The sequence below is a fragment of the Onychomys torridus genome, chromosome 8 (assembly GCF_903995425.1).
Source record: "Onychomys torridus chromosome 8, mOncTor1.1, whole genome shotgun sequence".
In the NCBI taxonomy this organism is placed as follows: Eukaryota; Metazoa; Chordata; class Mammalia; order Rodentia; family Cricetidae; genus Onychomys; species Onychomys torridus.
Window position 1 is genome coordinate 40,374,383 of NC_050450.1, and position 26,978 is coordinate 40,401,360.

Here is a 26,978-nt window from a genome sequence, read left to right on the forward strand (position 1 = left end):
GCCTTACCCTGCGACCCAGGATCTGGTTGATGGCAGCACTTTCCTTGAGGGTACACTCCGCAATGACCTTGGCTCTCATCTCCTTCATGTAAAGCATGAAGGCATTGAGGGGTTTTTTGATGGTTGGCTTCTTAGCCTCCTTCTCTGCCTTGGGTTCTGCCTGTGTTTTCCTAGGGTACACAACCAGATTACATTACTTGGAAAGCACCCCTGCCCCTGCCCCAGGTGATCATTACCTAATGCCACTATTCCTCCCTCCCTGCTTTTGTGTTTTGTTTGAGACAGGTCTCTGTGTAGCCCTGACCATCCTGGAATTCACTCTGTAGACCTGTCTGCCTCTGCCTCCTTCCTGTGTGCTGGGATTAAAGGAGTGTGCCACCACTGCCTGGCTCCACCACTCTTTGTGCAGTGGTTTGTAAGCAGAATCTTCTAATTGCCCCACATTAATGAGCAGAGAATGAAGTAACTGTTCCTTTCAAGAATACCAGAGCCACCGGGGGCGGTGGTGGCGCATGCCTGTAATCCCAGCACTCGGGAGGCAGAGGCAGGTGGATCTCTGTGAGCTCGAGGCCAGCCTGGGCTACAGAGTTAGTCCAGGACAGGCTCCAAAGCTACAGACTCATCCCCTTCCTCCCTTCCTCCCTTCCTCTTCCTTCCCCCCTCCCCCCCTCTTCCTTCCTTCCTTCATGTGCCTTGCCTGCATGTATGTCAATGTGAGGGTGGAGCTGGAGTTATAGACAGTTGTGAGCTGTCATGTGGCTGCTGGGAATTGAACCTAGGTCTTCTGGAAGAGCAGCCAGTGTTCTTAACTGCTGAGCCATCGCTCCAGCCCCCTCCCCCTTCCTTCTTGACTCAAAGATTTTTGTTCCTTGCCCCTCTCCACCTACTAATGCTTTTGAAGATTACAAAGCACAGCAATGGTCAGTACCAGAACCACGGGACACTTGGCAGGGCTCTCCAGGCAGTCCTTTAAGATGCCAGGAAGAGGACCTTGCCCCTGGTAGGAGGCATGCATATCCTGGCTCACCAAACCACTCTGCTCACCTGCCTGGCCTACACCTTCCTGTTCCCTCCTCCCAGCCCGTGTTGTAACTCACAGGCTTTGGTCATACGGCTGCAGCCCCTGCTTCCCTGAGGAGGGTACAATGGCTGGGTGAGGGATGGCTGCTGGGTGTCCAGGCACACCGGATCCCAGCATCAAGGACGGGTGGGTGAACCTGGAGGGAGGAGGAAGGGCAACACTAAACCAGAGATTGGGGTAGACTTTGAACACACATAGGGAGCGGTCCTTGCACAGAGGACACACTCGACACACACCTTATATCACTGGCCTGGGCACGGTACACAGACATGTATGCGCGGACACCGGAGAAGACCCACGTGTGCTATTCCGGTGGTTCAATCCTGCCCCTATCCACATGCTCAGTAGCTACCTGTGAGTCTTTCTGCTCGCCCACTTCGCTCCTCTAGGCTCCTCTCCACACAAGGGACTGACTTTTAAAAAGAACGCTGCTAGCCCACTCCAGCTCAAGCTTCCCTGATACATAACAGAATAAAACTCAGGCTCCTGCTTGGGGCCTTTAAAATCCTATAAGCACCACACTGCATCTCTCATCCCATCTTCCTGCTTTCCTGTCACCACATACCCCAGCCAGCTCCAGCTTCTCTGTCCACTTTCTTGAGGAAATTACCTTCCCATAAGCCTCCCTGACCTATCATGCTTAGTTGGGGTCGTCTTGGGGGTTATCTTTAGCCCAGCTGGCCCATTCAGCTGTTGGTGCTGTATCTTTACCTCCTACCCTGGGCTGCTGAATGCCTTGCCCATGGCATGCCCGGCACTCGGTGTGTCACTAGAATGAGCTAAGTGAAAGGGGGCGTTATGTACACCCACTCCCTCACACATCTCTTTCTTGCTGTTGTGTGGGGACTACCCTGCCCTGTGCTGCTTGCCTGGTGTAAGAACCCTGAGCAGGCAGCCTCTAGAGTCCACAGGCTAGGGACACTACCTCACACAAGGTTCTGCCCTGGCTTGGGCAGAGCTCAGAGGATGCCCCAGCAGGGGTGAGCAATAGAGCTGTTGTTAAGCACCTACGCATTGCTGTCCTGGCTGCTCTGGGGTGCTCTGTCCAGTGCGGCTTGGGCTGAGACTCCTACTTCTAGTGTATCTTCAGGTACAGAGCAACATGGGACTCCAAGGTTACAGACAGACAGACAAACGACTAACACAGGGTAAGCACTGGCCTGCACATAGCCCTGTGTGGGCACTGAAGCCTGGGCAACAGGAAGCGGGAGCCTGGCTGCAGGGATAGGGACTCACCTGGGGTAGGGGGCGCCAGGGGCTGCAGTGGGGGCAGGGAAGTGCTGTCTATATCCGCAGGAAGGGGACAGGGGGTAGAGAGGAGGGCTGGGCCTGTGGTTGGGAGAGACAGCTGTTAGCCGGCTGACTGCTAGCCAGACACGGGGAAGGGCTTCCGTACCTTGTGTGGTGGGACTCAAATAGTGCTGTATGCACCTGCCAGCTTCCACTGATGTTTAAAGGTTGGAAACGGCAGCCTTCTCCCCCAAACTGGTACCTACAGCCCTCTACTGATACGTCTGAATTGCTCTTCTGTCCCAATCTGCCTGCTTCAACTCTTTATGTTTATTTTTTTAATGTGTATGATTGTTTTGCCTGCATGTATGTCTGCACACCATATGCATGCCTGGTGCTCTAGGAGGTCCGAAGATGGGATTGGATCCCCTGGATCTACCATATGGGTGCTAGGAACCAAACTGGGTCCTCTGAAAGAACAGCCAATGCTCTTAACTGCTTAGCCATCTCTTCAGCTCCTGCTTCAACTCAAAAGCCCAGGGGTCCCCAGGTGAATGAGGTGTCTCTATAGGCTCCTTTAGTCCCAAAAGTCAAGACAGTGTTAACAGTGGCCCGTAACTGTTGGCTTCTTGCCTAGTTGTCCACTAGACAGACTTTGTTCTGAAAGGGCAGGGGCCTAAGGTCACAGGCAGCTCCACCAGTGTTTCTCTGGCACTCAGATCCCTTCCTAGCACACAGATGACTCAGTGCAGAGGATGGAAATGACCCATGTCTCACCCAGCAGCAGCTAAGAACATAGAGCTTCCCTTCCCTGGGCCTATACCTCCTCTGGAGGTTCAGTTGATGAATATCCTCTTACGGCTCAGATTTCCTGATCTCTGGAGCTTCAGGCCTAAGGAACTTATGAGGAGGCTGTTCAGAGAGTTGCCTGTTCAGAGCACTGGCCTGGCACCATCAGGCTGAGCACTGAGCCCCACCTTGGTCCTGGGGGTAATCACGGGGTAGAATGGAACTCTGTCCAAAACAATCTGGAAATGGAGGAGTGTGCTGATCATGGATAATGGGCAAGTGGAACAGGACCGGTAGGCCCAGGTTGAAGGTCTGGCCTTCACTGCCTTCTTGGGGAGACAAGCCTTTCCTGCTACTGGTTAGAGACCTGTTCAGGTCACACTGGTTAATGAGTAAAAGGTCAGCCAAGTGGCCTACTAAGACCCAATTCCAGCTGAGAACAGACTCTGGTCCACAGTCAGGCCTGGTCCAGCCTTAACAGACTCTCCGAGTAGGCTGGTCAGGAGTGTGGCTCAAACAAACATCAGAGACCAGGAAGACCAAAATATTCCTCATATTGCTCTGCCAAAGATGGGTCAGACCAGCAGCAGACACTGAGGCCACCAGGAAACTACCTGTCTGCTTACCAGGTGCTCAGAGGCAGTGGCTTCTCCCGGTGGGGGTTTATACACCTCCTTGTACATGTTCAACTTTTCTCTCTCACCTACTGGAGAATTTAGTTGGGGAGGGCTGAGACCAGCAGCCAGCGTTCCTACCTCCCTAGAGGAAGTACGTCAAGCTACCTGCAGGGTGCTCAGTCACAAGAATTGCTAGCTCGGGGAGCCAGGTTAGGCTAAAGCTGCTGGCTACCAAGCTAGCAGCTCGGGTCTCAACAAGATGGGTAAAGGAGAAGCACGGGAGGGCAGACACAGTGCCCCTTTTTCTCTGGGCCCACACTTACCAGCTCACAGTGTGGGGGAGCTGTCCCATGCTGCCTGAGGTCAGAGAGTAAAATCCAGAGAGATCAGGGGTCTGCAGTGGCCTGTGAACTCCTGTAGTGGAAAGGGGCCAAGTGAGAAGGCCACCCTCACCTGGGAGGTTGGGACATTCAGCAGTTACTATACCTTGGAGTCTCCTATGGGGGCCTCTAAGATCCCGCTTCCTTTTGCCAGGGGTCCACATATCAGCTTGTTTGTTTAGAACTGTCCTAGGGTAATAACAACGGCCTTCTGACAGAACAAGAGTGACCAAGGACAGAGGTGCTGAGGGACTTGCCTTAGAACACTGGCTGGACAGAGGCAAAGCTTGGAGTCACTCGGGAATGAGGTCAGACCTCACCAGTTCCTGGGGCACTGCTGCTCTGTCTTGCCTGACTCTGGCCTGGCTCTTTGGGTGGAAGGCAGCCCCCTAGTCTAAAGGAACCTGGCCTGAAGAGCCAGGGCTCCGCCCAGCCCCAGGTTGAGTCAGCAGGTTTCCCACAGCTGACAATGGAGGATTTCAGAATGACTTTGGCTGAGGCCAAGGTGAATCAGCCGTCACAACCACCACTTTCCATTTCCTCTCTGGGGCTGGAGAAAGGCCATGAGTTTACAGTTGCAGCACTGCACAGATGCACGGGGGTCAGAAGCCTCGTCCTGATCTGCTCCACCTCCCCATGCTCTGTGGTGCTCTCCGACTCTCAGTCCGTTTCTGTTTTGTTTTGTTCTTTAAACACCCCCATCTGAGGCAGGATCTTGTTTTGGTAGCCCAGGCTTGTCTGGAACTCATTGTGTAGCCCAGGCTGGCCTCAAACTTCCCATCCCCCTGCCTGTGCCTTCCAAACTAGTTGCATTATAGGTGTGGTATGTACCACCACACTTGGTTCCTTTCTGACATTTTCTTTGGGCCCTGGGTTTGCAAAATCCCAGCTTCTACTGTTATAAAATGTTGGCCAGCCTATGCGGCCTCAGAAGGAACTTAGGCCACAAGTTCCTACCTCAATGTGCTTCTCCCCTCCCCATCCCATACCTTGTTTCTGGCTGATGTCCGCAGGTGCAGGGGTCGGGTGTGGACTGCTGAAATGTTCGTAGAGTGGAGAAAGTTGGGGGACGCCATGTGAGGGCTGGCCAGCCTTGTTATGCTGAAAAACAACCCGGAGGCTGGTAAACATGGAGTGTTCTGGGACAGAGCTCTGTGGTCAGCCTGGCAGTCAAAATCACAAGCTTACAGGAAGAGGGCACTCTACACACCCTGTGTCCTTGTGATAGTTTTCCTGAGTCCCAATCCTGCAGGTGTGCCTATGCCGTCCCACCTCCTAGTGAGCCTCTTCTGGGACACTCACACATTTCTCCTCTCAGGAAGTCCTTCCTGGCCTCCTGGTCCCAGAGACCCCCAATGGCTGTCTGCAGCTTTTTCCTCCCGCAGTGCCTAGACTGTCCCTCCTCAGTTCTAACTGCGTGTGTTGGCACAGAGCAAGGACCTCCTTTAGCCCCTAACTTTGGTGAGGTCGGGTGGTACCTGGCTCTCCCAAGGGACAGCCTCCACACACAGCTCTTATGTTTCCTTAGCTGCAGGACTCTTTTCACAGTCAAATAGTTTTGTCAAGAAATGACTCAGCAGGCTGAGAGAGCACACGGCCCAGCCACAGGGAGTCGCTGCCAGGCCTTGTGTCTTCAGAACCCTTGCAGGGCAGAGTTCTGGGGGCATCTACAACTGAGGCTCAGCTTCCACCCAGACAAACTTGTCTGTGGGAATGGTCTTGGCTGAAAGCACACTGGAGTGACTACTCACTAAGGCACCAAAGGAAGAAACGAGACATCTTGGAGCAAGACAACGGATACAACACCTGGGAAAAGCAGGTAAAGGCCATTGTGGGCATTTCAGCAGAACAACCTCAGATCGTGTGTGCCTCCTGGAAGTGAATGAGGCCTAGCATGAATCCCTTGCTTGGTACTTGGCATTGCAGCTCTAGGGTAAAGCCAGAGGGAAAGCTGGGCACGTGGCCTCTAATTGGGCACAGCTCCAGTAGAGCTCTACAGACGTCCTGGTCTGCCATCTTTCTCTGCATTCCTGCCTTGAGCTCCTAATACACACCTTTCCCAAGTCTTGGGCTACCCAGGCTTTCCTCTGTCTTAGACAAACGAGTTGATGTCTGAAGTGAAGTATGTTGGTGCTCCCCTGTGATCCCAGAACTCAGGAGGCAGAGGAAAGTGGATGAGTTCAAGGCTAGCCTGCTCTGCAGTTTCAAGGCATCCACAGCCAGAGCTACATACTATGTCCATTAAGGGAGGAGAGGAGTGAACCAGGGTAGCTGTGAGATGTGTGGACACATGTTAGGCACTGTGTATAAGTTTGTAAGTACCTCAACTCTAGTCCTAAGATGTCCCCAAAGTCTATACTTATGCAAGTACTCTGTTACTGAGCTACATCCTCAGCCCTCAGAAAAGAACCTTTCACTCTGCCTAATGCTATGGAATGACTCGTTGCTAGAAGCTCCATCCTTCCATTAACTGAGGACTGCTCAAAACAGACAACCTTGTAGTCATTCTTGACACTGACCCGTGTCCAATTTCTCAGCAGATTCTAATGTTCTACCTTCAAATTCTAGACCCTAACCACCTCCTGCCTCCTTCCCAACCATCACTTCTCACCTGGACCAGTGAGCTTCTCTGCCCCTTAGCCAGGCTCCAGCACACAGAGCAGGTCACGCTACCTGACTCTATCTCCTTACCTGGTAACAGCTCTGTGATCACCCCCAGCTCCCTAACAGTTCACTATGTCTGCTTACAGTGCCAAGGAACCCCACGGTACTCTTACCTAGGGTTAAATTTTGAGGTACATTACGGTGTGAAGGAAGTTTGGAAGCTCTAGGCTTGCTAACTATTTCCTGATCCTGTCACTCCAGGACCCTGATCTGGACCTCTCCACTCCTAAACAGGAATCAGTCCTGCCCACCTCATCAGTCATAAAGAAATCTTGCCGAGACCCTTGACAATAGGAAGCTTCCTGATAATCTTTAAGGCCTTTTTTATCCTCATAGATTGCAAGACAGTGTCAGCCAGCCAGCAAGCCTCGTGGTAACTCAACTCCTTCGTGAGAATTAGACTCTGGCATAAGGCACCACACCATTGACTGCCTAAGGCCTAGTTTTGCTTCCTGAGCCCCAGGGTGAAGTGCAGCTCTGACTGGGTCTAAGAAACCTCAGAGATCCAGCTTGGTCTGTCACTCCTACTGTGTGTGTGTGTGTGTGTGTGTGTGTGTGCGTGCGCGCACACGCGCACGCACACACACACACAAGGCAACAAGGTTAGGGTTGGGAGTCCTGGGAATGGTGGGCCTGTCCTGTCTACAAGTGTTTCCTGGTCTTTGAGGAAAGCCTCATTAATTAGAAGTCTGCAGCCAAACCACAGAAGCACTGGGTGGGCAGGTTGGGGGCAAAGAACCCAGCAGCAGCCAGAGGCCCTGGGAGGCCAGGGCTCCAGGGAAGGCACTGTGGGCCTCGCCAGTCCTTCCCATGTTTGTGCAGTCTGCCTCTACATCCAACTCCTTAGCCCCTTCCATGCTTGATGGTGCTAGCCAGGGGGAATTGTCTGGCACAAAGTTCCTTACCCCCTTCAGCCAGGAGAACGTCCCGCTCCAGGGCTTCAGCACAGGGCTGCCTCAGTGCCAGATTCCCCAGACAACAGGGTGGGGTTGCCTAGGGCTTGGTGTGTGCCTGGGAAGTCCAGGGACTTGAGATCCACCTCCCTCTTCTGTTTGAGGGTGACTGTCCCTAGCCTCCAAGGGAAGCAGGCAGGTTGGGTGGACTCTCCCCACCAGGCACTGAGCACCTCAACAGCAAAGTCCCTCATCTCCTTAGTGAAGGAAAGGACACAGTAAGTGTCAGAGCATACTGGGACATAAACATGCAAGCATGCATCAGAGACTCAACTGCACTGGGTTCTTTCCCCACTCCTTGCCTTGGCCTGAGTGCTGGCAGCTGCTCCCGTCAGCCTGTGGCACTCCAAGACAGGTCCAAGACTCGGGGCCCCAGGGGTGCCTATGCTACCCTGCTCTTGCTGCCGGGAGTTCTCTAGCCTGCTACCCACCTGTGACCAGCTCCCTCCCATCAGAGGTGGCCCTTCCCTTCCTGCTACTGACACGTTCTGCTGTTCAAAGATGCTCCCACATCCATCCTTGGCTACGGGCCCAAAGGCATCTTCTGGGAAGTCCCAACTCCAGTGCTCTAGCCTGGCTACCTCTTCAGGACAAGGCAGCACAAGGTAGAGATGGGGGACCCCTGAGCTCTCTGCTCAGGAGTTGAGCTTGGGCCTAGCTAGGCTGCCCCTGGCCCCCCACTTCCTGTAGGTTCAGGTAAAAAATAAACACAGTCGGCATTTTCCCTGCAGACCGCAGCGGTCTGTTCACAGGGCTGTGAGCTCACTGAGAGCCCCTGTCACCGCCAGCAGAGAAACTCCCTCGCCTCTGACGGTTGACTCGAAAAACCCCCAAGTGCTTAAGCCCCACAACACTTTCCCAGCGAAGAAAGTTGCCATTTCCTCTGGCCTCAAGCTCAACAGGGGTGGAAGAACAGGTCCTCTCAAGAAAGCCCTGTGGCAGGGTCTGAGCCAAAAGAAGCGTCCCTGACCATCCAGGACCCATGAGCTTGAACAAGTATCAGGATGTGTTCCTGAGTGCCTAGTATGTGCCAGACCAAAGAATGTCTGAGGCTGGCAACAGCATCTGCTAATGACCTGGTGCTGGCCTCGGGACAGGCACAGTCCTGAGCAGACACCAGCATTTGCAGGCATAGTGACTGTCACCGTTGGCAGGTAAGGAGACAATGCCTAAGGTCACAGCTGGAGCTCTGCTGCCGACTGCCACCGTGCACAGACCTGGGGTCAGCATGGCTGGAACAGGAGCTGGGGCGCAGACCAGGCTCCAGCAGTCTTCCCTCAGATGGAGCAGCTTCCTCTTCGCTGAGTCCGTGCTCCTATGACTCTGAACAGTGGTCCAAAGCCTACCTGACAGAGAGAGCTGGTGCACACCCGAGGCCGTATCTCCCTGCCCACCACTGGCATGCCCCTGTGCTACCTAGACACCCAGCTCTCTGTATCAATGCCTCTTCCGACTTCCATGAGGCTTCGTACTTCCTCTGCTCCTTGCCACGCTGGCTCCTCCACAGACCTAGGTCACCTCTAACCTGGCTAGGGGTCTGCCAGCTTGGCCAGCAACTACCTGAGCATCCTAGAGAACTAGTTCTCTCTGGCTCGCTGGGCTTTGCGCTCCAGTCATTCCCTGAAGACTTGGAACAAAGGCCTGGTGAATTCCTGGTGCCCCACATTTCTGCACACCCCACCCACACTTGCCATTGTCACTGAAACTTCAAGTCCCTCGGGGCAAGAGGCTGCCTCCAGCTCATCCTTCAGAGCTGGAAAGTGGCCTCCAGGGAACATCTAGAGAGGGCTCCAGGGCAGAGGCTAGCACAAAGGTGGGCTGCTGCCGGGGTGGTTCGCTCTGTTTGCTGAGAGCACCACAGTGGAATTGAGTGGTGTAAACAGATAAGGCAGCTCATCTCAGCCAGGCATGAAGTGGGGCTCTGAGGAGAGGATGTCATCCACAGCACACAGCCCGCTGGCCCTTTCAAGGATTCTTGGGGTCACCAAGGATGCCAGATGGCCACACCCTCTGAACTTTCCTCTCCTCACTCAGCACCAGCCACAGAAGACTGCAGTGCTCTTCCCCCTGCCTCAGAAAAGAAACTTCCTCTGGGAGGCCTTTCCAGCCCTCCATACATGGCTCCTCACATGCCTTCTCGCCTCCCTGTGTTCCGGGATTATGCCTTTAATTTTTGTCATTAAAAACTAAACTGAACTAAAGCTGGTATCCAGGCTGGTTCTCTAGTAGCGGGTGCAGATAAGCCCACATTCAAAGAGAAGCCTTGGAGTGCTGGGGGAAGCCTGGGACTGGATGTAGGGTTACAGCAGCATATGGGAGGGAACGGGCCACTTGAGGGTCAGGGGATAGTCCCTTTGGCATCCAAGCCCCCTTGCTTTCCTCCTTTCTACACCTCTATCCACCTGAGGGACTCGGAATAAGAATGACCAGAAAGTCACAATTAGACCTGCCACTAGTTCACAGGGTGTCTCTGCTCAAATTAATTAGAAAAGGCACACCCCGGCACAGACACCCAGGCCTCTGTCTCGGGGAGCACTGTGCAGGTTGGCTTCATCCTCAGCTTAGCTCCCGAAACAATTCTTGCTTGTCTTTAGACAGACAGGTGACCAGTTCCCCACGTGGAGCACAACAGTGTCACCATCCAGCAGCAGGGGCGCTTTGAGTCTGACCAGAGCACTCCCTAGCGCCTGAGCCTGTGAGAATGAACTTCCCAGGATGCGGGTTTACACAGGCCCTCTTCTGCAGACACGCTCAAGACCAGCTGCTGAGGGAACAGACTAGAAGAGCCCTTGGTCCTTTCGTCCCCAGCTCTGACCACAGCTCCTACTACCCACCACACAGTGCTCTCCAGGAAACAGCAATCTAGAAGCTCTCACCAATGGCCTATGCCAGATGCCTACCATAGAACCAGGGCCATGGCCTTGGGGAAGAAGAGCTGAAAGGGCCTGGAGATGGCTGGGCCCCACCCTAGTCCAGGAGGCCTTAGATCCACCTGCCAGCAACAAGGCTGTTGCCACGGTTGCAGAGCCCTGCCAAGTGCATGTGGCTAGTCCACTAGCCTCCTGGCTCTGACATCAGATAACGGGACCTGCCTCACCGGAGGTGAGGACCAGAGTCCCTGCACGCAGCCTTGGCAAACCACAGGTTTCTCCGCCCAGCTCAGCCCAGAGTGAGCTGAACCCCACAAGCTGAGTGGTCTTGCCCATGGCCTCTCGTGGTTTCTACTCATTTGTCTGCTTGTGTTTTCCTTCCTCCTCTTTGAGGTAAACGCCCCTCAGGACAGGATGTTTTTGGAGGAAAATAGAAGCTTCCGGGAACTGCTGCAGCTGAGCTGCTAGCTAACACCACGAACACCCTGTCGGGGATTCTGCAAGCAGCCTAGGGCTGGGCATGCTCCAAGTGCAGGTAGGTAGTCACCCTGATCCTCCTAAGTATCCATCGTCAGGCCTCCCGTGGATGTGGCCTCAACCCTGTATGGGCTTAGCAACAGGGAGAGGGAGGCACAGAAGCGAGTTAGAAGCTTTGCAGAAATGGACAGCCAAGAATAGCAAAGAAGGGCAGACTTGGAGCTGGTGGTCCCTGCCAGTCCTGTAATGGCCTCCTCAGCGCCCAGCAGTCTATGGAGTTCCACCTTGTGCCAGACTCCGACCAGTTTTCCACAGCCACTGCGCTGTCATGACGAGTCTACAGATGAGGACAGCGAAGCTACGAGCAGTCGGGTGAACCACTCAAGTCTCACGGCAAGCAGTGACCAGTCTGGGTCTGAGGCCAGCCCTCTGGGTTCTCAGTCAGCAGCTCTACCACTCCGCCAGACCTCCTGGGCAGTACTTAGGTTGGCTGTTCTCTGCCAAAGAAATCAGGGTTGGTTGGTTGGTTGTTTTTAAGAAAGGGTCTCAACTCTGTAGCTCAGGCTGGCCTGAGAGATCCCAGACAAGCCCTGAAAGGTGAAGCTGAGGGGAGGGTGTGGAAGAGAAGAAACTTAGAGTCCTCATGCTGACAGCCTGCATTTTTGCCCCAATTCAATCCATGAAGGACAGTGCAGGGCCCTCCAAGTCACCTGAACTGCCTAGACTGCCTCAAGAAGACAGTTTTGCTTGGAGGCCACATCAGGATGCCCATTCTGGACTGACCCTCCATGCTGCTTTGGGTTAAGGCCCAGGAGCTCTGTACAGACCCAGTCCAGCCAGGCATCCACAAGGTCACAAGATAATGTGCAGAAAGAAGCTGTTAAAGGCTCCCAGCCTTAGAGTGCTCTCCACAAGCCCTACACCCAGTGTAAGCTGGGATAGGGCGGGGCTATTCCAATAGACAGAGTTCTGAGATGAAGCCCCTAAGGAAGCTGAGTTGGGGCTCATGTAAAATCACACTATAGGGGCTGGAGAAATGGCTCAGGGGTTAAGAGCACTGGCTGCTCTTCCAGAGGACCCAGGTTCAATTCCCAGCACCCACATGGCAGTTCACAACTGTCTCTAACTCCAGTTCCAGGGGATCTGACACCTTCACACCAATGCACATAAAATAAAGTTAAATAAATTAGGGGAAAAAAAGACTTGTTTTTAAAAAAAAAAAAAAAAAATCACACTATAAAGATACTGCTACATACCTGTAGGAACAGTGTGTTCCTACACAGGGCAGGGAACACCAAACTCCCATGGGCAAGGAGGCAAATGCGTAAGAGAGCCAAAAGCACCCAGCTGCCTGTGCCATGCATGCTGTCTACGGAGCAACAGGGCATTGTGGAGGAGCTGGGTTCAAATCCCTCCTTCAACACTTGCATTCTTAGTGTCCACACTTTCCGGCTTATAAAATGCCCATGAGCTAGTGGACTGTACTGAGGCCTAGGTAAATTCTTAATCGCCTTTGCTAATATTCTTTTTGTACTTAAGATCAAAAGGAAAAAGAAAAGACAAAAGCAAGCCCTGTCCCTAGATGAAGGCTTTTCAGGAAAGCCAGCTGGATGCCAAGTTGGGACTGCCAGCCCTCAATGTCCTTTGAATCACTGCCTGGTCACCAGACCAGGTTTCTGAACTCCTCGCTGGCCTGCAGTGACCACAGCGTTAAAAAACGCTGTCCTAGCCGGGCGGTGGTGGCGCACACCTGTAATCCCAGCACTCGGGAGGCAGAGGCAGGTAGATCTCTGTGAGTTCAAGGCCAGCCTGGGCTACAAAGCGAATTCCATGACAGCCTCCAAAGCTGCAGAGAAATCCTGTCTCGAAAAACAAAAAACAAAAACAAACAAACAAAAACCACTGTCCTCCTTGGGGATGGGGATTTAGCTCAGTGGTAGAGCACTAGCCTGGGTTTGATCCTCAGCTCAAAAGAAAAAAACAAAAAACCATTGTCCTCCAAATGCCCCCATGAGGCTGGCAGGAGGCTCTGGCTCCCAAGAAGCATGTCCACAGGTGTCATACTCAGGCCTTGGGGTGCCCTCAACTCCTTAGCTCAGGTAGTTCCAAGGACTCAGGGCCTAGGAAACTCTTCAGTCTGACCCTAGACATCCCAGAAGGGGTTACCTTGGCCCAGGAAGCCTAGCAACAGGCTGTGGGCTAAGTAAGGACCACGCTGGTAAGGAAAACTCCACAACGGAGGATTTCTATCCATCTTCTGTACACACCAGAGCTGGCTCAACCTTACAAGTCATTTACAAACTGTTTCGTGTGACATTTTCTTGGAGAAGGGAAAGTCCTGGAGCCTTGTCTCCCAACCAAGAAATGCAGCCCTCTTCACTCTGGGAGGACTGACCTTGCCAGGTGTCCAAGGAGAGGCCAGCCTGGCCCAGGCCATCGGCAGATGATGGCAATAACAGACACTCACTCTGTGTGTGTGTGTGTGTGTGTGTGTGTGTGTGTGTGTGTGTTTACATACATGTGTCTGTATAAATGTAGGAACATGTGTATAAGTGTGTGTTTATGGCAGCCAGAGGTTAAAGATTTCCTCCTCGTTTTCTATTTTCTGAGACAGAGTCTCTCTCACAAAAACCAGAGCTCACCAGCTAGGCTGGCTGGTTAGAAAGCTCCAGGGTCAGCCTATGCCTGCACCCTGGCACTGGGGTTGCCCCCCCTCCACCAAATAAACCAAACCAGACAGGGCCTTGTGTAGCCTTGGCCTTGACCTCGACACATAGTTGAGGATGACCCTGAAGGTCTGTCTGATCCTAGGATCATAGGGTCGACCACTATACCTGGTTTATGCAGGTGCTAGGGACTGAACCTAGAGAGGCTTCCAGTGTGCCAGGCAAGTGCTCGGAACCTATATTGCTTTAGTTCTGGCATGAAGGAAGATATCCAGATACATGAATTTTTTTTTTTTTTTTTTTTTGGTTTTTGGAGACTGCGTTTCTCTGTGTAGCTTTGGTGCCTGTCCTGGATCTCACTCTGTAGTCCAGGCTGGCCTCAAACTCACAGAGATCCGCTTGGCTCTGCCTTCTGCTCCACTTGAAATGTTTAACTGTTCTCTGAGCACCCAGTGAGTGCCAGTCACTGAGTGGGGCACTGAGGATCTAGTATTAAAAGGAGCAGATACAGCCTGGACCCTCTATCCTTTCCAGCCGTTCCTGATCAAAGAAAGCATGCATCCCTGCATGTTCCACTTGACATAGCAACCAACCTCTTGGCCTTGGATCTCCCTGCTTCATTTGTCCCCTATATCCCCACCCACAGGGCTCCCCACCACAGCAGGGCAGCTCCTGGGGCCGCACACTGCTTCAAAGCCCACCATCACGCTCTGGGGTGGCTGCCACAACCGGCACACCCCAAGTGTCCAGCCATGCCTGGCAAAGAGCCCACTGCTCCCCACAGGCTGCCTCTAAGCATCAGAGGCCCACCCACCCTCTGCCTGCCTGGCCACCAGGCGGCCACGGAGCCATCTGATCTGAGTGAAACTTCAAACTTAATGACTTTCATGCTGGTTATTTAAAACGCAATGTAATTTTCTTAAACACCCTATTATTTCCTTTGATAGCTACAAAGCTTCCCCCAATTCCATAAGCGTGTTTATTTTTAGAGAAAAGAGTGGTTTGCAGTTGGTCAGAGACCATAGGGAGAGGGAGCCCACAGAAAGCAGGGCAAGGAGTCAGAGCAAGCAGCTGGGAGACCTCCTGCTGCTGCTGGTTTTCCAGGCCACTCATCATCAGACAGGCCCAGCCTTCCCTTCCCAGAACCTCAGCCAGTGACCCTCCTGTCCCACACTTGACAGGTCAATGTTAGGATGGGCCTTGGTGCCCTTGATGGTTCCACTTGCTGCGCATGGAGCCTCCCACAGGATTCCAGGAAAGGACAAGCCTAGGGAAGGGTCCACAACACACCCTCCAGCAGCCTTTCTCTGGTTCCAGACAGTCCGCCCCAGGTAGGGCCTCGGGCCTGAAGCCTTGGCCAGCAGACTAAGAGACATGTCTACACAAAGCAGCCTCAGGCAGTGGCTGCCCACATTGGGTGGGTGGGTATGCGCAGCCCTGCCATTCGGGGCTCTTGGGCAAGGGAGGTGGCATGGAGGAGGGTTGGTGTGCAGAGGTCAGCTGAGCCCCACCAGTGCGGGGCGTCCTCTGGGAGCAGCTATTTTTAGGTCTGAGGCTTTCATGTGGCTGAATGATGGGAGTTTACAAAGCATCAGTAATGCGTTTCAGATGGCGGCCCAGCAGGCCAGGAGGCTGGGCCCCTGACACCAGGGACAAGTCAGAGTTACTCAGCGTCTCTGTCCTGGGTTCCCATCCCCTGTCCGTCTCTTCCCAAGGCTCCTACTACTTAGTGGTGAGGCTGGTCCTTGCAATAGCCTTCAAATCCTACCTGAGGCCCACCTCATCAGGTCTTTCCAGTTTATACCTATCTGAACCTCAAGAATCCTGCTGGGGCTGGGATTCCGACCCATTGAGGACACGGAGTCCCAGAGAAGTCAACAGGCCACCACAAACCCCTGCCCTCACAGGAAAACCAGCCTGAAGGGAGTGCTCCACCACCACTGACCCCAGGCCTGCTCAGACTTAATGGGGTTTGGGCAGCACTAACCATGCACATCCTGAGCCCACACCCATAATTCCCTGGGGCCCAGACCTGCCCACCCAGGCCTGGAGTCTCTGCTATACACACACGTCATCTGGAAGCAGACAGTGTGGGGCCCAGACAGCTCCCCTGGCCTTGGAGAGGGAGGTGGCTGTTTTAATGGGGGATGAGGGTTGTGAAGGAAGCGTATTTATTTGACAGCGTGTCTACTTCCTCTGATCTCCAGGGAGTTCTGGCTGTAGAGTCAGGGCCTCGAGGGAAGGCTGTGTCACCCGGTTGGCTCTGGCTCTAAGGCAGAATCTGGGTGCAGTCCAGGGAGGCAGTCTCCATGGGTGGGACAGGCCACGAGAGCAGCCTCCTGGCAGGAGAAAAGCAAACACACACCCTTCCCAGCTCTGCTGAGGCAAAGGCCCCAGCAAGTGGCAGACATCCTCCATCCCGAGGGCCTTCACCAAAAGAAGCCGTATGTACCAAAAGGACCCATGGCAGCAGATGGGTCCAAAACCTCTGACGAGAGCAAACCCTTCTGAGTTTTGGTGACATGAGCCTGTAACCTCGGCGACCCAGGAGGCTGAAACAAGAGCAGCTCAAGAGCTGCAAGTGCTCCGGAGTGGATGCACGGCCAGCTTAGGAAACGTAGTGAGACCTTATCTCACTCACAAAGCACGAACGGGAATGGCGGTATGGCGGCTCCTAACTACTGAGTCCAGTACTCAGTAGTTGGTGGTAGAGGAAGGAGGATCTTTACAAATTCCATGCCAGCCTGGGCGACATGCACAGCCAGTTCCACCTTAACCGAGTGGGTGGGAGAGAAGAGGGGTACCCTGGGATATAGCTCAGTAGTAGAGAGGTTTTGTTTAAACCCCCAGGACCACCAAAAACAAACAAAAACCCAGGAAAATGGATGATGAGCCCATCCAGGCTAAAGAAAGCTTTCCAGTCTGAGGCCAACTACTGCTCCTTTGTTTTTCTTGAGACAGGGTCTCATGTACCCTAGGCTGGCCTTGAACTCAGGGATTAACCAACTGAGCTCCAGCTCCAGCCCAGCTACATCTTTTCAGAGTCTGCTTTTGTTTGTTTGTTTGTTTGTTTTTAAGTGGTTTGTTGTTGCGGGTTTTTGGTTTTCATTGTTTTTTTGTCGCTGTTCCAGCTGTCCTGGAACGTGCTATGTAGACCAGGCTGGCCCTGCACTCACATCAATCTACCTGCCTCTGCCCCACAAGTGCTAGGATTAAAGGCGTGCCCCACTAGAGTCTGTGTGTGATGGGAGGCTACAAACTGCCTGAAGGAGACAGCAGAGAATATTCTGGGTTCTAGGAACCTCCTTAAGTCCCTGGGACCTCAAAGCCTTGCCAGATGAATTCCTGATTGGAGGCCCTCCTCCACCTTGACTGGATCTCCAATGGGCTGAATGACAAGAGTACCCTCTTGGAGGCTCTCTAGTCTTACACTGGCCAACATCCTTGGGTCTCCCTAGCCCAGAGCTCACCCCTCCCGTGGTCTGCTCACATTCCTTCAATCACCCCACCACTCCCAGTGTCCACCCTGCCCCAGCTGCCAGCTCTGCCTGCCACGGCCCTCCGCCTCCATGTCCAACCCAAACCATCTGTGGTGGGCACCGCCCTGCCCTGCCGAGGCTGCCAACCCACGGCATGTGCCCACCCCCCCCCCCCGGCTCTGGAACCAGTGAGGCCTGGGCCCCAGGGTCACAAGCAAGACCCTTCCTTACTGGCGGCCTTCCCCAGCCTCACCTCACACTCCTCAAGGACCCTGGGGTTGGGTCTGTCCAGGTGATGGGAAACACGCCCATCTAGGCCTCTCTCCTCTGCTCTGCTGTGCCCCACCCAGGGCGCCCTCCCTCTCTCCGGAAGCCTCTGCAGCTGCCCCTGCAGCCTTTCGCTCCTGTGCCTTCTATTCAGCAAAGCAGAACCTCAGCTGAGCTGGGGCTCCCGGGCAACAGCTTTGTTTCGCCAAGGCCTGAGCTCTGTGGGCAGTGGTAACTTGCCATCCTTGTGGCTCAGCACTGGCTCTAACAGGCACCACTATTAGGAGATGCTGGCTGCTTGGGGGACCCCAGTCCAGCCTGAAGGATAGAAGGCCCACTCAATGTGGACTTCACATGTCATGTCTCCCCAAAGAGAACAGAGCCCTCACATCCTTGCTTCCAGAGGGTGGCAGGTAACTTTCCCAGGGCCATCCAGCTGGGGAGGACCATACCCACCAGTAGCAGAGGATGGACCTTCCAGACTAAATGGTTTTCCACTTTGTGCTAAGACGGATTCCTTCTCAACTGGCTTCCCCGTCCCCACCTGCAGGAGGGTGTTCCTCAGGAATCTGAGCACTGTACAGTTGGGGGATGGTGATGTTCCTGTGACCTGATAAAACACCTGTTTCCTCCAACAGAGCCTTGTTTGTACACAGTGGCAGGAAACCCCAGTCACAAGGTGTGAGGGGGTGTGACTCTATGGTTCTGGGACCACAGCAGACCTGAGGAGGCTCAGAGGAACCGTGGCTCCCCGCCTTCCTTGGCAACCTAATCTAAGCCCAGTAGTAGACTTTACACTGGTACCCCCAGAATGCTTAACAGTTCAACTCAACCTTGCTGCTTTCAGGGACAGGGCAGCTCTGTGGGCTCTAGAGTACACCCTCCACCCCACCCTCCTGTAACTGCACCCCAACCCACGGCTCAGATACACCCACAGATCCAGGCCAAGCTGGGGGCAGAAAACTGGCTCCTACTGGTCCTAACAACCACCCCATCAGGGCTTGGTGTTGGCCTCTGAGCCTGAGGATATATATCGTCTCTCTGCCCTGGTGAGCTAGTTCCTCCTGCCCTCCCAGAGGACTCAGAAGTAGCCCTGAGTTGTAGCTATCCTTGCCCAGGGCAGGGCAGCCCAGCTCTAAGCAGGAATCTGCAGGCAGGCTTCCTGGCCCTGATAACAGCAGTAAGCTGCAAGGCACCCTCAGAAATTCCCAGCTTAGGGACAGAGAAGAGGCAGCAAACAGCCCAAGTGCTACCCCAATCCTTCACAGCCCTCCCAGGCTTCAAAGAAATGCAGTTCCTGGGAACTGCAAGTCCCACTGCCCACCCACTGAGCGCAAAGCAACAAAGACAAGATGTCACTTCAGTCCAGGGCACTCAGGCTTTGTACCCGCTGGGAACAGTCAGAGACTCAAAACCTACGGTGAATGACCTGGGGCTGCACTGTTTCCTGGTCCCAGAATGACTCTGGATATGTGCTCCCGGAACATCATCCAAATGGACTCGGAGGTAAAGAACTGCAAGCAGATGCATGGGCGGCGCCTGGGGGGCTGCACTTCCACAGAGCTCCACAAACCAGGAGAGGAGCCTCTGTGTGCAGGGCCAGGAAAGTCTGCCAACGGTTCAGCAGCCAAAGACGGGAGATCTCGGCTCCCTTTTCCTTACAAAACCTGATTTCCTCACACTCTGAACGAGAGCTTTGTAAGGACTAAACCTTTGTGGTGGTGGAGGGGGGGCTTTCAGGAATACTGCATCCCACCCAAGAACCCCCTGAGGTGGGGCACCCTGAGGCAGGGGCCAGGCCTGACAGCCTGAGCCCTATACCTTAGGGGTTCAGACAATCAGACCTCTCTGGCCCAAAGAGGAAGTACAGCCGTCCAGATGGGAAGCCGTGTGGAGGCCAATGAGCCACTCCTGGGCCCAGGAGGACCAAGATCAACCATGGCCAATGCCTCCCCCAGCTGCCCTGGCTTCTCTCTGGCAAAGTTGCAAATCCTCACTCTACTTCTAGAAAAGTGCTTGCTAGTCCACTGTCCAGAAGGGAAACCAGGAGACATTAACAAAAGGATACAGCGAGTGCCCTAAAGGGCAGCGCCAGGGAGCTTTGATCTGATGAGCTGCCAGGTAGCCAAGGCCCTGAGCACGACTGGTCAGAGGTTCCTGAAGCAAGCACCAAACGAGGAATGAGGTGGTACCCTCACCAAGAGCTGGGGAAGAGACAGCAAGCTGAGGGCATGAGTGTGAAAGTCAGAGGCATGGGGGGGATCTCTAGGTGTGAGCCCCACAAGGACATGGAGCTGGCTACTGTGGGGGAGGGGAAAGATGGGGAGCTTCAGCACTCAAGCTCTGGTAGGGAGTTCAGACTTCCTCTGTGAGGAGTGGAAGCCCTAAGTGGTCCGATGAGGCAAGAGATCTGACCCAGGTTCCTAAGGTACCCTTTCACTAGTACGGGACTGTTGGTTAAGGTATGGGTCGGGGATGGAGAGGAAGGCAAGGGGACCCTGGAGGAAGCATCTGCTGCCGTCCACAAGACAGCAACAAGGTGGATATTGGGCCGGTGGCATGACAAAGTCCAGAATAGGGAGGTCTGAGATGTCTCTGGAGACAGCCCTGATCCACATAGCTTTCTGGAGGGAGGCCCCAGTGCATGCTGGGCCCTTCCTTGTCCTCTTCTGTTGAACAACCAGTGGCTTACAATGCTGCTCACTGGAATCCCTCGCAGTTAGCTGGGCCTTCTAAAACAGCTGGGCATTCCTGGGGACAACCCTGCTTATGGTCACGTGGCATCCTGGTGCCGCACTCCCCCTAACTCCCCCCTAACTCCCCCTACAAGCTTCGTTGTGACTGGTGCTACCACTGAGGCTTGCAGCAAACCCTCTCTGTGGGGACAGCTGGATGGCACTTCTCCTCACCTGGCTCTCAGGGAGCACGCAAAGCAATGGTTCCTCCTCCTTGGCTCCCAGGAGCCCTGCTTCAGCCCTCCTGCTCCACCAAGGGTCCACTGCATGGCTTTCAGCCTGGACCGCAACTCAGGAGCACAGAGGGGAGCCCAGGGGCCCAAGGATGAGTCCAGTGTCCTCCCAAACAGGAAGGGCAGTTAGGCCCACCAGATGAGCATCTAGACAAGTACCAGAGGCCTGCGGGGACTAGGAACAGGGAACATGACCTCTGCCATGGACAAAAGCCTCGGCTTTAAAGACAAAACAAGCTGAGACATACGCCATGTATCATAAAAGGCGCCACTTTAAAGCGTCCAATTCTGTGGCTTTTAGTAGCTATGGAAAGCTGTGCACCAGTCACCACAAGCTCATTCTGACATCTTCACCCCCCCCCCCCCCATCAGCCCCTTATTCTCAGCCATTTCAATGATTTGCTATTCCAGCTCATAGGCTCCAAGAGTCCACAGAAACCGGGCGGTGGTGCACATGCCTTTAATCCCAGCACTGGGAGGCAGAGGCAGGCGGATCTCTGTGAGTTCGAGGCCAGCCTGGGCTACAGAGCAAGATCCAGGACAGGCTCCAAAGCTACACAGAGAAACCCTGTCTCAGAAGGAAAAAAAAAAAAAAAACTAAAATAAAAAAACAACACCAACCAAGAGAGCCCATAGAAGGGGCCAAAGATTCATGCTGCCTCTGTCCCGTTTAGGATAGCACCATCATGCAAAGCCATTTGCCTGAGTTTCCCTAAGGAATGACACCTTACTCAGCCCAGCACCCACCCCCAGAGCCCAGCCTAGCGCATCAGCTCATCCCTACTCTCCTTACCCCAAGCCTGTTCTGAATCTGAAATCAGAGGAAACAGGACAAGAAACAGGCGGAGGCCTGCTGCCAAGCCTGGCACCAGAACCTGAGTTTGATCCCTGGGACACACGTGGAAGGAGAAAAACAGCTCCCCCAAGGTCTCTGACCCGACACACACGCAGCAGCATGCATGAGTGTGTAGAAACAAAAACCCACACAATCCCCAGCTATTGGTCTAGACCACTGTCTACAAGCCAACAGGAGATGCCCCACCAACACCGGTGGAGGACTCAACTTTGACCAATTTCCCATTCCTACAGAAGATGTAAAAGACGCTGGGACACCAAAAAAGCTACTCGGGCAAGGGGTGAGAATCTGTGTTCCATGGCAGTTGGCTGTGAGTCAGGATTTGGCTCACTGCTCTGGGCAAGGCTCAAGCTGGCCTGTTTAGATGTCTCCAATGCGGTAGCCATGTGGGCAGAGAAGCTCCCCGGAGCAGGCTTTCCCTAATACCCAGGGAGGTCTACCCATTGGTCTTCAGCATCTCAGCATAACCACTGATCTCCTTCCTGTATGCCCTCAGGAAAGGCCAGGTAAAGAGAGAGGAGGCCTGTGTCCAAGGCTAGTCGGCAGGGCGTGAGTGGCTTACTGCCTGTATTCCTACAGAGGGGTGTGGGAAAGAACCAGCTCTGGCAAAAGACTCCCTGCCCCAGGGCCCTTGCAAGGCACTCCTTACCTGTTAAGAGAATGAGGGCGTCTTTCCCAGCACCACACTAGTGAGCCGTGAAGTCAGGTAACCAATGTGCTCTCAAAACATGGGATGACCAACTTGGCTTTGTAAAACCAAACTACTTGAAAAACCCACATTTTGCGGGTTGCAAGCTACTTACTCTTACTTTTTTTTTAAACGTATTTGCTCTGTTTTCTGTCAGATTTGCTTAAGAGACTCTTTCGAGCCAGGAAGATGGCTTAGCAGTTAAAAACCCTGTGTAAGCCTAATGATCTGAGTTAGATCCTCAGAACCCATGCCAGAGTGGAGAGAACAGACTTCACAGTTATCCTCAGAATGTGCATGCCCTCATATGCATCACACACACACACACACACACACACACACACACACACACACACACACACACGATAGTCTCTCTACATTCATGTACATCTATCCCCCTAACCCAACATCCCTCCAAAACAAGCCCCTGTCTCTCTGTCTTTCTAGCCCTGCTCAGCAGCTTTTGACATGGTCAAGAAACTCAGTACCTGAGCCTGTCCTCCACCTCCCGTGTTACGAGAAGACAGTGGCTGAGAAGGAAGGCAGGGGACAGTGACACATAGCCATCCATCTGCTACAGCTTGAGAAGGACTCAAAGCAAAATCCACATAGCTCTAAGCTAGGTGAGTGATACTGGTCCTGACCGTTGGGGACCCACCATTCTCCTGCTCATGGACCTCCCTGAGTCCCATCACCCTTAGCCGTAGGCTGAATATCCCTTCCACCCACCGCTGGCAGCCCTAGGCATCTCCTGTCTCTGGCTTAATCTATGAGTGAACCCCCAAATCATACGTCCCTCTCCCTGTGTTGCTGTGAAGTCCTGAAAGGCCACCCTGCCAGGAAGATCCTGGGGGGGGCTCTGCCTTTTGTCTACTCATGGTTACCATAGTGTGCCTAGGCCCAGCCCAAATAATGCTTGCCAGTGATTTCAAACTGGTAGGTTATGCCAGCTGGCCCCCAGCTCAATGGCTTTACACACACTAGGGGATTTTAAAAGGTTATCTTTGTTAAGCATTGCTTGTACAAGGCACAAGTCTCTAGAGCAAGTGACAGTGTCCGGAGCCAGCCACCTCTTTGTATACAAGAGAAGCACCTCAGACACCAAGCCACCCCATGGCAGAAAGGCAGTCGGACAGACCGCAAGGCCGGCACACACAACTTACAGGTGAAAAATGGGAGTCTATCTCTAGAGTGTACCAGGTTCTCCTCTGCTAAGTGGCCCAGACTCCCCACCTCACCCTCCTAGCAGGGAGCCTTAGGCAAAGCTTGTTCCTGGAGAATAGCCTGCCTGCTGCCTGCTGCATCTTCTCGCTTCCCACAAGCTTCACTAAGGAGCTGCTTTTGAGAACGATTTTTTTTTTTTTTTTTTGGCAAGCGCTTTACCACTGAGCTAAATCCCCAGCCCCTTAGAACAACCATTCTTGTAGTTATCCTATCTTCTGTGTGGACCCTGCTACTAGCCATCAGAGCCTCTAGCCTGGGGATCAAACCTGCACTGGGCTTGTACCTATACCCAACAGACCTCCACGCTTTCCATACACCCTAACCCCCAACTGAGGACAGTCTGGAACCCTAGCACTTTTCAAAATTAGTGTTTTGATGCTATCCAGCTCAGAACCAGCTCGCCACACTTTACCTGCAGCAAAGGGCCAAAGGTCTGGCTCATGATGAGCACAATCACGTCACAAGGTCTGACCCCTAACCAATACCCATGCAGAGTTCTAACACTTTCAGCAAACTCTTCCTGGTGTGTGTGAGGCCAGGCCAGCCTGCTCAAAACCCACACCCGTGTGGCAAGGGCCTATGTATGGCCAGCAAGGACAGTGGACCGGTGAAAGTAACTCCTGAGGCATAACTAGGAAACGGAAAAGATTAGCTAGGTCGACCCATTCTTCTCACCCAGGCTTCCTTGCTCCCCTGGAGAAAGCTAACCTTGCTCCCCTGGAGAAAGCTAACCGCAAAGCTCTTATTCAGAGCATGCACATCACGATAGGGGGGCATTTCAGCTCCAAACAGGTTTCAGAAGACCCGGACCCCCAACCCCAGCATGGTCGGTCCAACACCGGCACCTGCTTGAGCAAGCTGGGAAGAAAGACAGGCCCACCACCGGTGAGAAAGAGCCGAGAGCAGGCACGTCTGAATTCTCCTTTTGGGTCAGACTCCCCTGAGTGTGAACTGGAAAAGCGCATCTAGAAATTCTCATCTGGGCAGAAGAAGTCCCTTTTTGTCCAAGCTTCATCTGCATAGGCAAGGAGGTAGCCAGTCCATTACAGTGCCTGACTTCTAGGGTCACTTACCAGCGGGGGTTGAGACTGGGGGTGCTGCCCTGCTCCTGAGGCCGGTGGATAGTGCATGAGCAGATTGAAGGCAGAGTAGACGGTCTCTTTGTACATGCCGCTGGCACACTCCGGGGCCTTCAGGCCTGGAAAAACCACAGCTGGGTCAGACACCAGCCCAGCCAGCTGCTCCTAGGGGCTGAAAGCTGTCTGATCAAGAGAAAAACAAAAACACTGCCAAGGTGTCCCCTTCAGGTTCGTGACTTGACCGGCGAAATGGTGAGAATATACGCAATGCCAAATTTTGGGGGAAAGACCCAGAGTCCAGGCTTCCACTTAGCGGCCGGGACTTGACTCCTCACCCCGCCCTCCCGCCTGGGAACCTTAGCCAAGGCTTGCTCCCCAAGGCAAAGGATTAGTCAGTCACCTGGGCTGGAGGGGAGGCGGAGATGGCGGGGGTCTGTTTACTCCTATAAAGGTCAGGGCACCGGAAGTGACTCTAGCTCAGCGGCGCCCGGGAAACCCGCCCCCCACTCCCCCACCCCGAGTTCTAGCGCTTTGCCGAGCCGCCCAGAACTCACCGTCCTCTAGGGACTCTGGAAGTTTGTCCGGGAAAAGTCTCTGCGAAGTGTGCTCTCGTCCCAGGGCCTGCAGAGCGAAGGAGAGGGGTCGTGACGGGCGGAGGAGACACAAGGGGATCCCGGGATGGAACCCACGAGGGCCGCGGGCGCGGGGGGGGGAAGGGGGGGCGGGTCCGCACGATCCTAACCCGGGACGAGGCCCTCCGGGGAGGAGCGGGCCGGGCTCACCTCGGGCGCTCCCTCGGCCTCTCCATGCACCCGGACTCCGGAACCCGGGACCCCGGCGCTCGCGGCCGCGCCCTCGGACTCATTCACCAGTGAGGACTTGAGCTCGGCCAGGTCCCGCTCGGGGCCCGCGGCGCTGTCGCGGCTCTTGTCGTCCTGTTCCTCGCCTTCGTCTTGGAAGGCCAGCAGCTCGTCCGGCGCGCCGAGGTCGTCGCCTGCACCCGCACCGCCCCCGCCCGAGTCCAGCTGCGGCATGGTGCGCTGCGCCCGCCGGGGCGCCGGGTGCGGGGCGCGGAGGCGGCCCGGGAGGCGGCGAGCCCAGGGTGCGGAGCTCCGAGCCCGGAGCGCGGCGGGCGGAGCGCGCGCTGACTCCGCCTGAGCGGCCAGTGGGCGCGGGGCACAGCGGCTTCGGGAGCTGGCGGGTCGGAACATCAAAGGCGCCGCGGGCAGAGGGCCGGGGGCGGGACGGGCGCCGGGGCGGGGCCGAGGTGGGAGGGGCCACCGCGCCAGGCCCCGCCCCTCCTCTCCCTGGAGAGACCTGGGCAGGCCTACTGGGCATAGTCTTAAAGGGCTCGCTCTCCTCGAGCTATTCCCAGCCTGAAATCCATCGCGGAACAGTAGGACTCCGCTTCCTTACCTACAAGACAGTGACAACTTGTGCCCGAGTTTCTCCTCCAGTTGCGGAGAATACTTTTTTTTTTTTTAGACCCATGGGATATGTAGGTGGAACTCTGGTGTGAACAGCGTCCTGAGCTTGATCTGGAGGCTTCCTAGGGGTCCTGGCTGCTGCAGGTGGGACACACACACACACACACACACACACACACACACACACCTGCCTCTTTCACTGCTCCGACCAGGGACCTTATTCCAGACCTCCCACCAACATAGGCACAAGCATTCGCGCCTCACGTTTATTGAGCGCCTTTTGCACGCGCAACTCAAACACTGAAAATGTATGACATGTGGCGGCTCCGAGACGCAGAGGACGAGGAAGGTCCGTGGCCACGCACGCGGGTTCTCCAGTCACTCACCAGCCCGCCAAGACTTTCCCAACTTAAGTTCGACACCTAGAACCTGCTGCCCAGGAACTAAGATTTCCGGCGGCCACGTGGGCCACGCGATTCGGTCTTGGGCTCTTCAGGCAGCAGCTCAATCCCAGAAGTTGCATCCCGGAGCCCATTGACCCTAAGGCTAGTTAGGGCCGCGTCTTCAGTGAGTGGCATCTCTTTGGCACCCAGGGCAGGATCCACGCGGACTTCCAGGACACGAGTGGCTTTGGCCAGCTACTGCTTCTGCAAGACACTAGGCCCTTCAGAAAGCGATGCAGTAAACTGAAGGCGCACACACCTCCGCCCCAAGCACGTCTCGGTTTGGGAGTCAGTGTGGACCCTTCCACTTCTTGCGAGAGCAGTTGGAACAGAGGGCAATTTGTGGAGGAGGACACTAGCCGCCTCTCCGGCTCCGGGCCCCACAGGACCCCTGGCAGCGGCGCAAAGCCGGCCGGAAGACAGCCGCACCGCCCCTCCCGGCCCAGGCCCAGCCTGCCTGGCCAAGGATCAAAGAGACAGAGCCTTGCTTCTTGGCGCTCAGATCCTATCAGCGCCCTGCCAGCGGGGCTTCTAGGTCCTCCAGCTCCCGGCCGGGATGCCCATTTCCCTCCCTCCCCAGAGCTGGGGGACTTGGACATTAGTACTCAGCTTGGCAATAGAGGTGCGGCGCAGACCCCACCTTTGGCGCCTCTGGAGTCGTCCTCCCGCAGGTGCCAGCTTGCTGCTGATTTTGACCCCATCCTCTCTAGATTGAGGGAGGGCAGGGGCTCCAATGGAAAACTACAGGAGAGGAACGGTCCCGGGGCGTGGCCTCCCCGACCTCAGCTTCGAGGTTGTCGGGGATGGTTTTTGGGGTGAG

At 54.7% G+C, this 26,978-nt stretch overlaps 1 protein-coding gene across 4 annotated transcripts in view; it reads right to left on the bottom strand.

The window, feature by feature from the left end:
• Tcf7 (transcription factor 7) overlaps positions 1 to 25,497 on the bottom strand; it is a 29,063-nt gene extending 3,566 nt beyond the window's left edge. For 2 of the 4 annotated variants that reach the window (XM_036196922.1, XM_036196924.1), the window contains exons 1-8: positions 25,071 to 25,497; positions 24,843 to 24,909; positions 24,283 to 24,407; positions 5,087 to 5,198; positions 4,041 to 4,131; positions 2,318 to 2,410; positions 1,098 to 1,217; positions 8 to 170 (exon numbers count right to left, since the gene is read on the bottom strand). In XM_036196922.1, coding sequence (XP_036052815.1) covers positions 8 to 170; positions 1,098 to 1,217; positions 2,318 to 2,410; positions 4,041 to 4,131; positions 5,087 to 5,198; positions 24,283 to 24,407; positions 24,843 to 24,909; positions 25,071 to 25,322 — 1,023 coding nt within the window. In that variant the 5' untranslated portion in view covers positions 25,323 to 25,497. The remainder of the gene's footprint in view (positions 1 to 7; positions 171 to 1,097; positions 1,218 to 2,317; positions 2,411 to 4,040; positions 4,132 to 5,086; positions 5,199 to 24,282; positions 24,408 to 24,842; positions 24,910 to 25,070) is intronic. The other 2 variants (XM_036196923.1, XM_036196925.1) reach the window with 1 other exon arrangement.
• Positions 25,498 to 26,978: the final 1,481 nt, after the last annotated feature.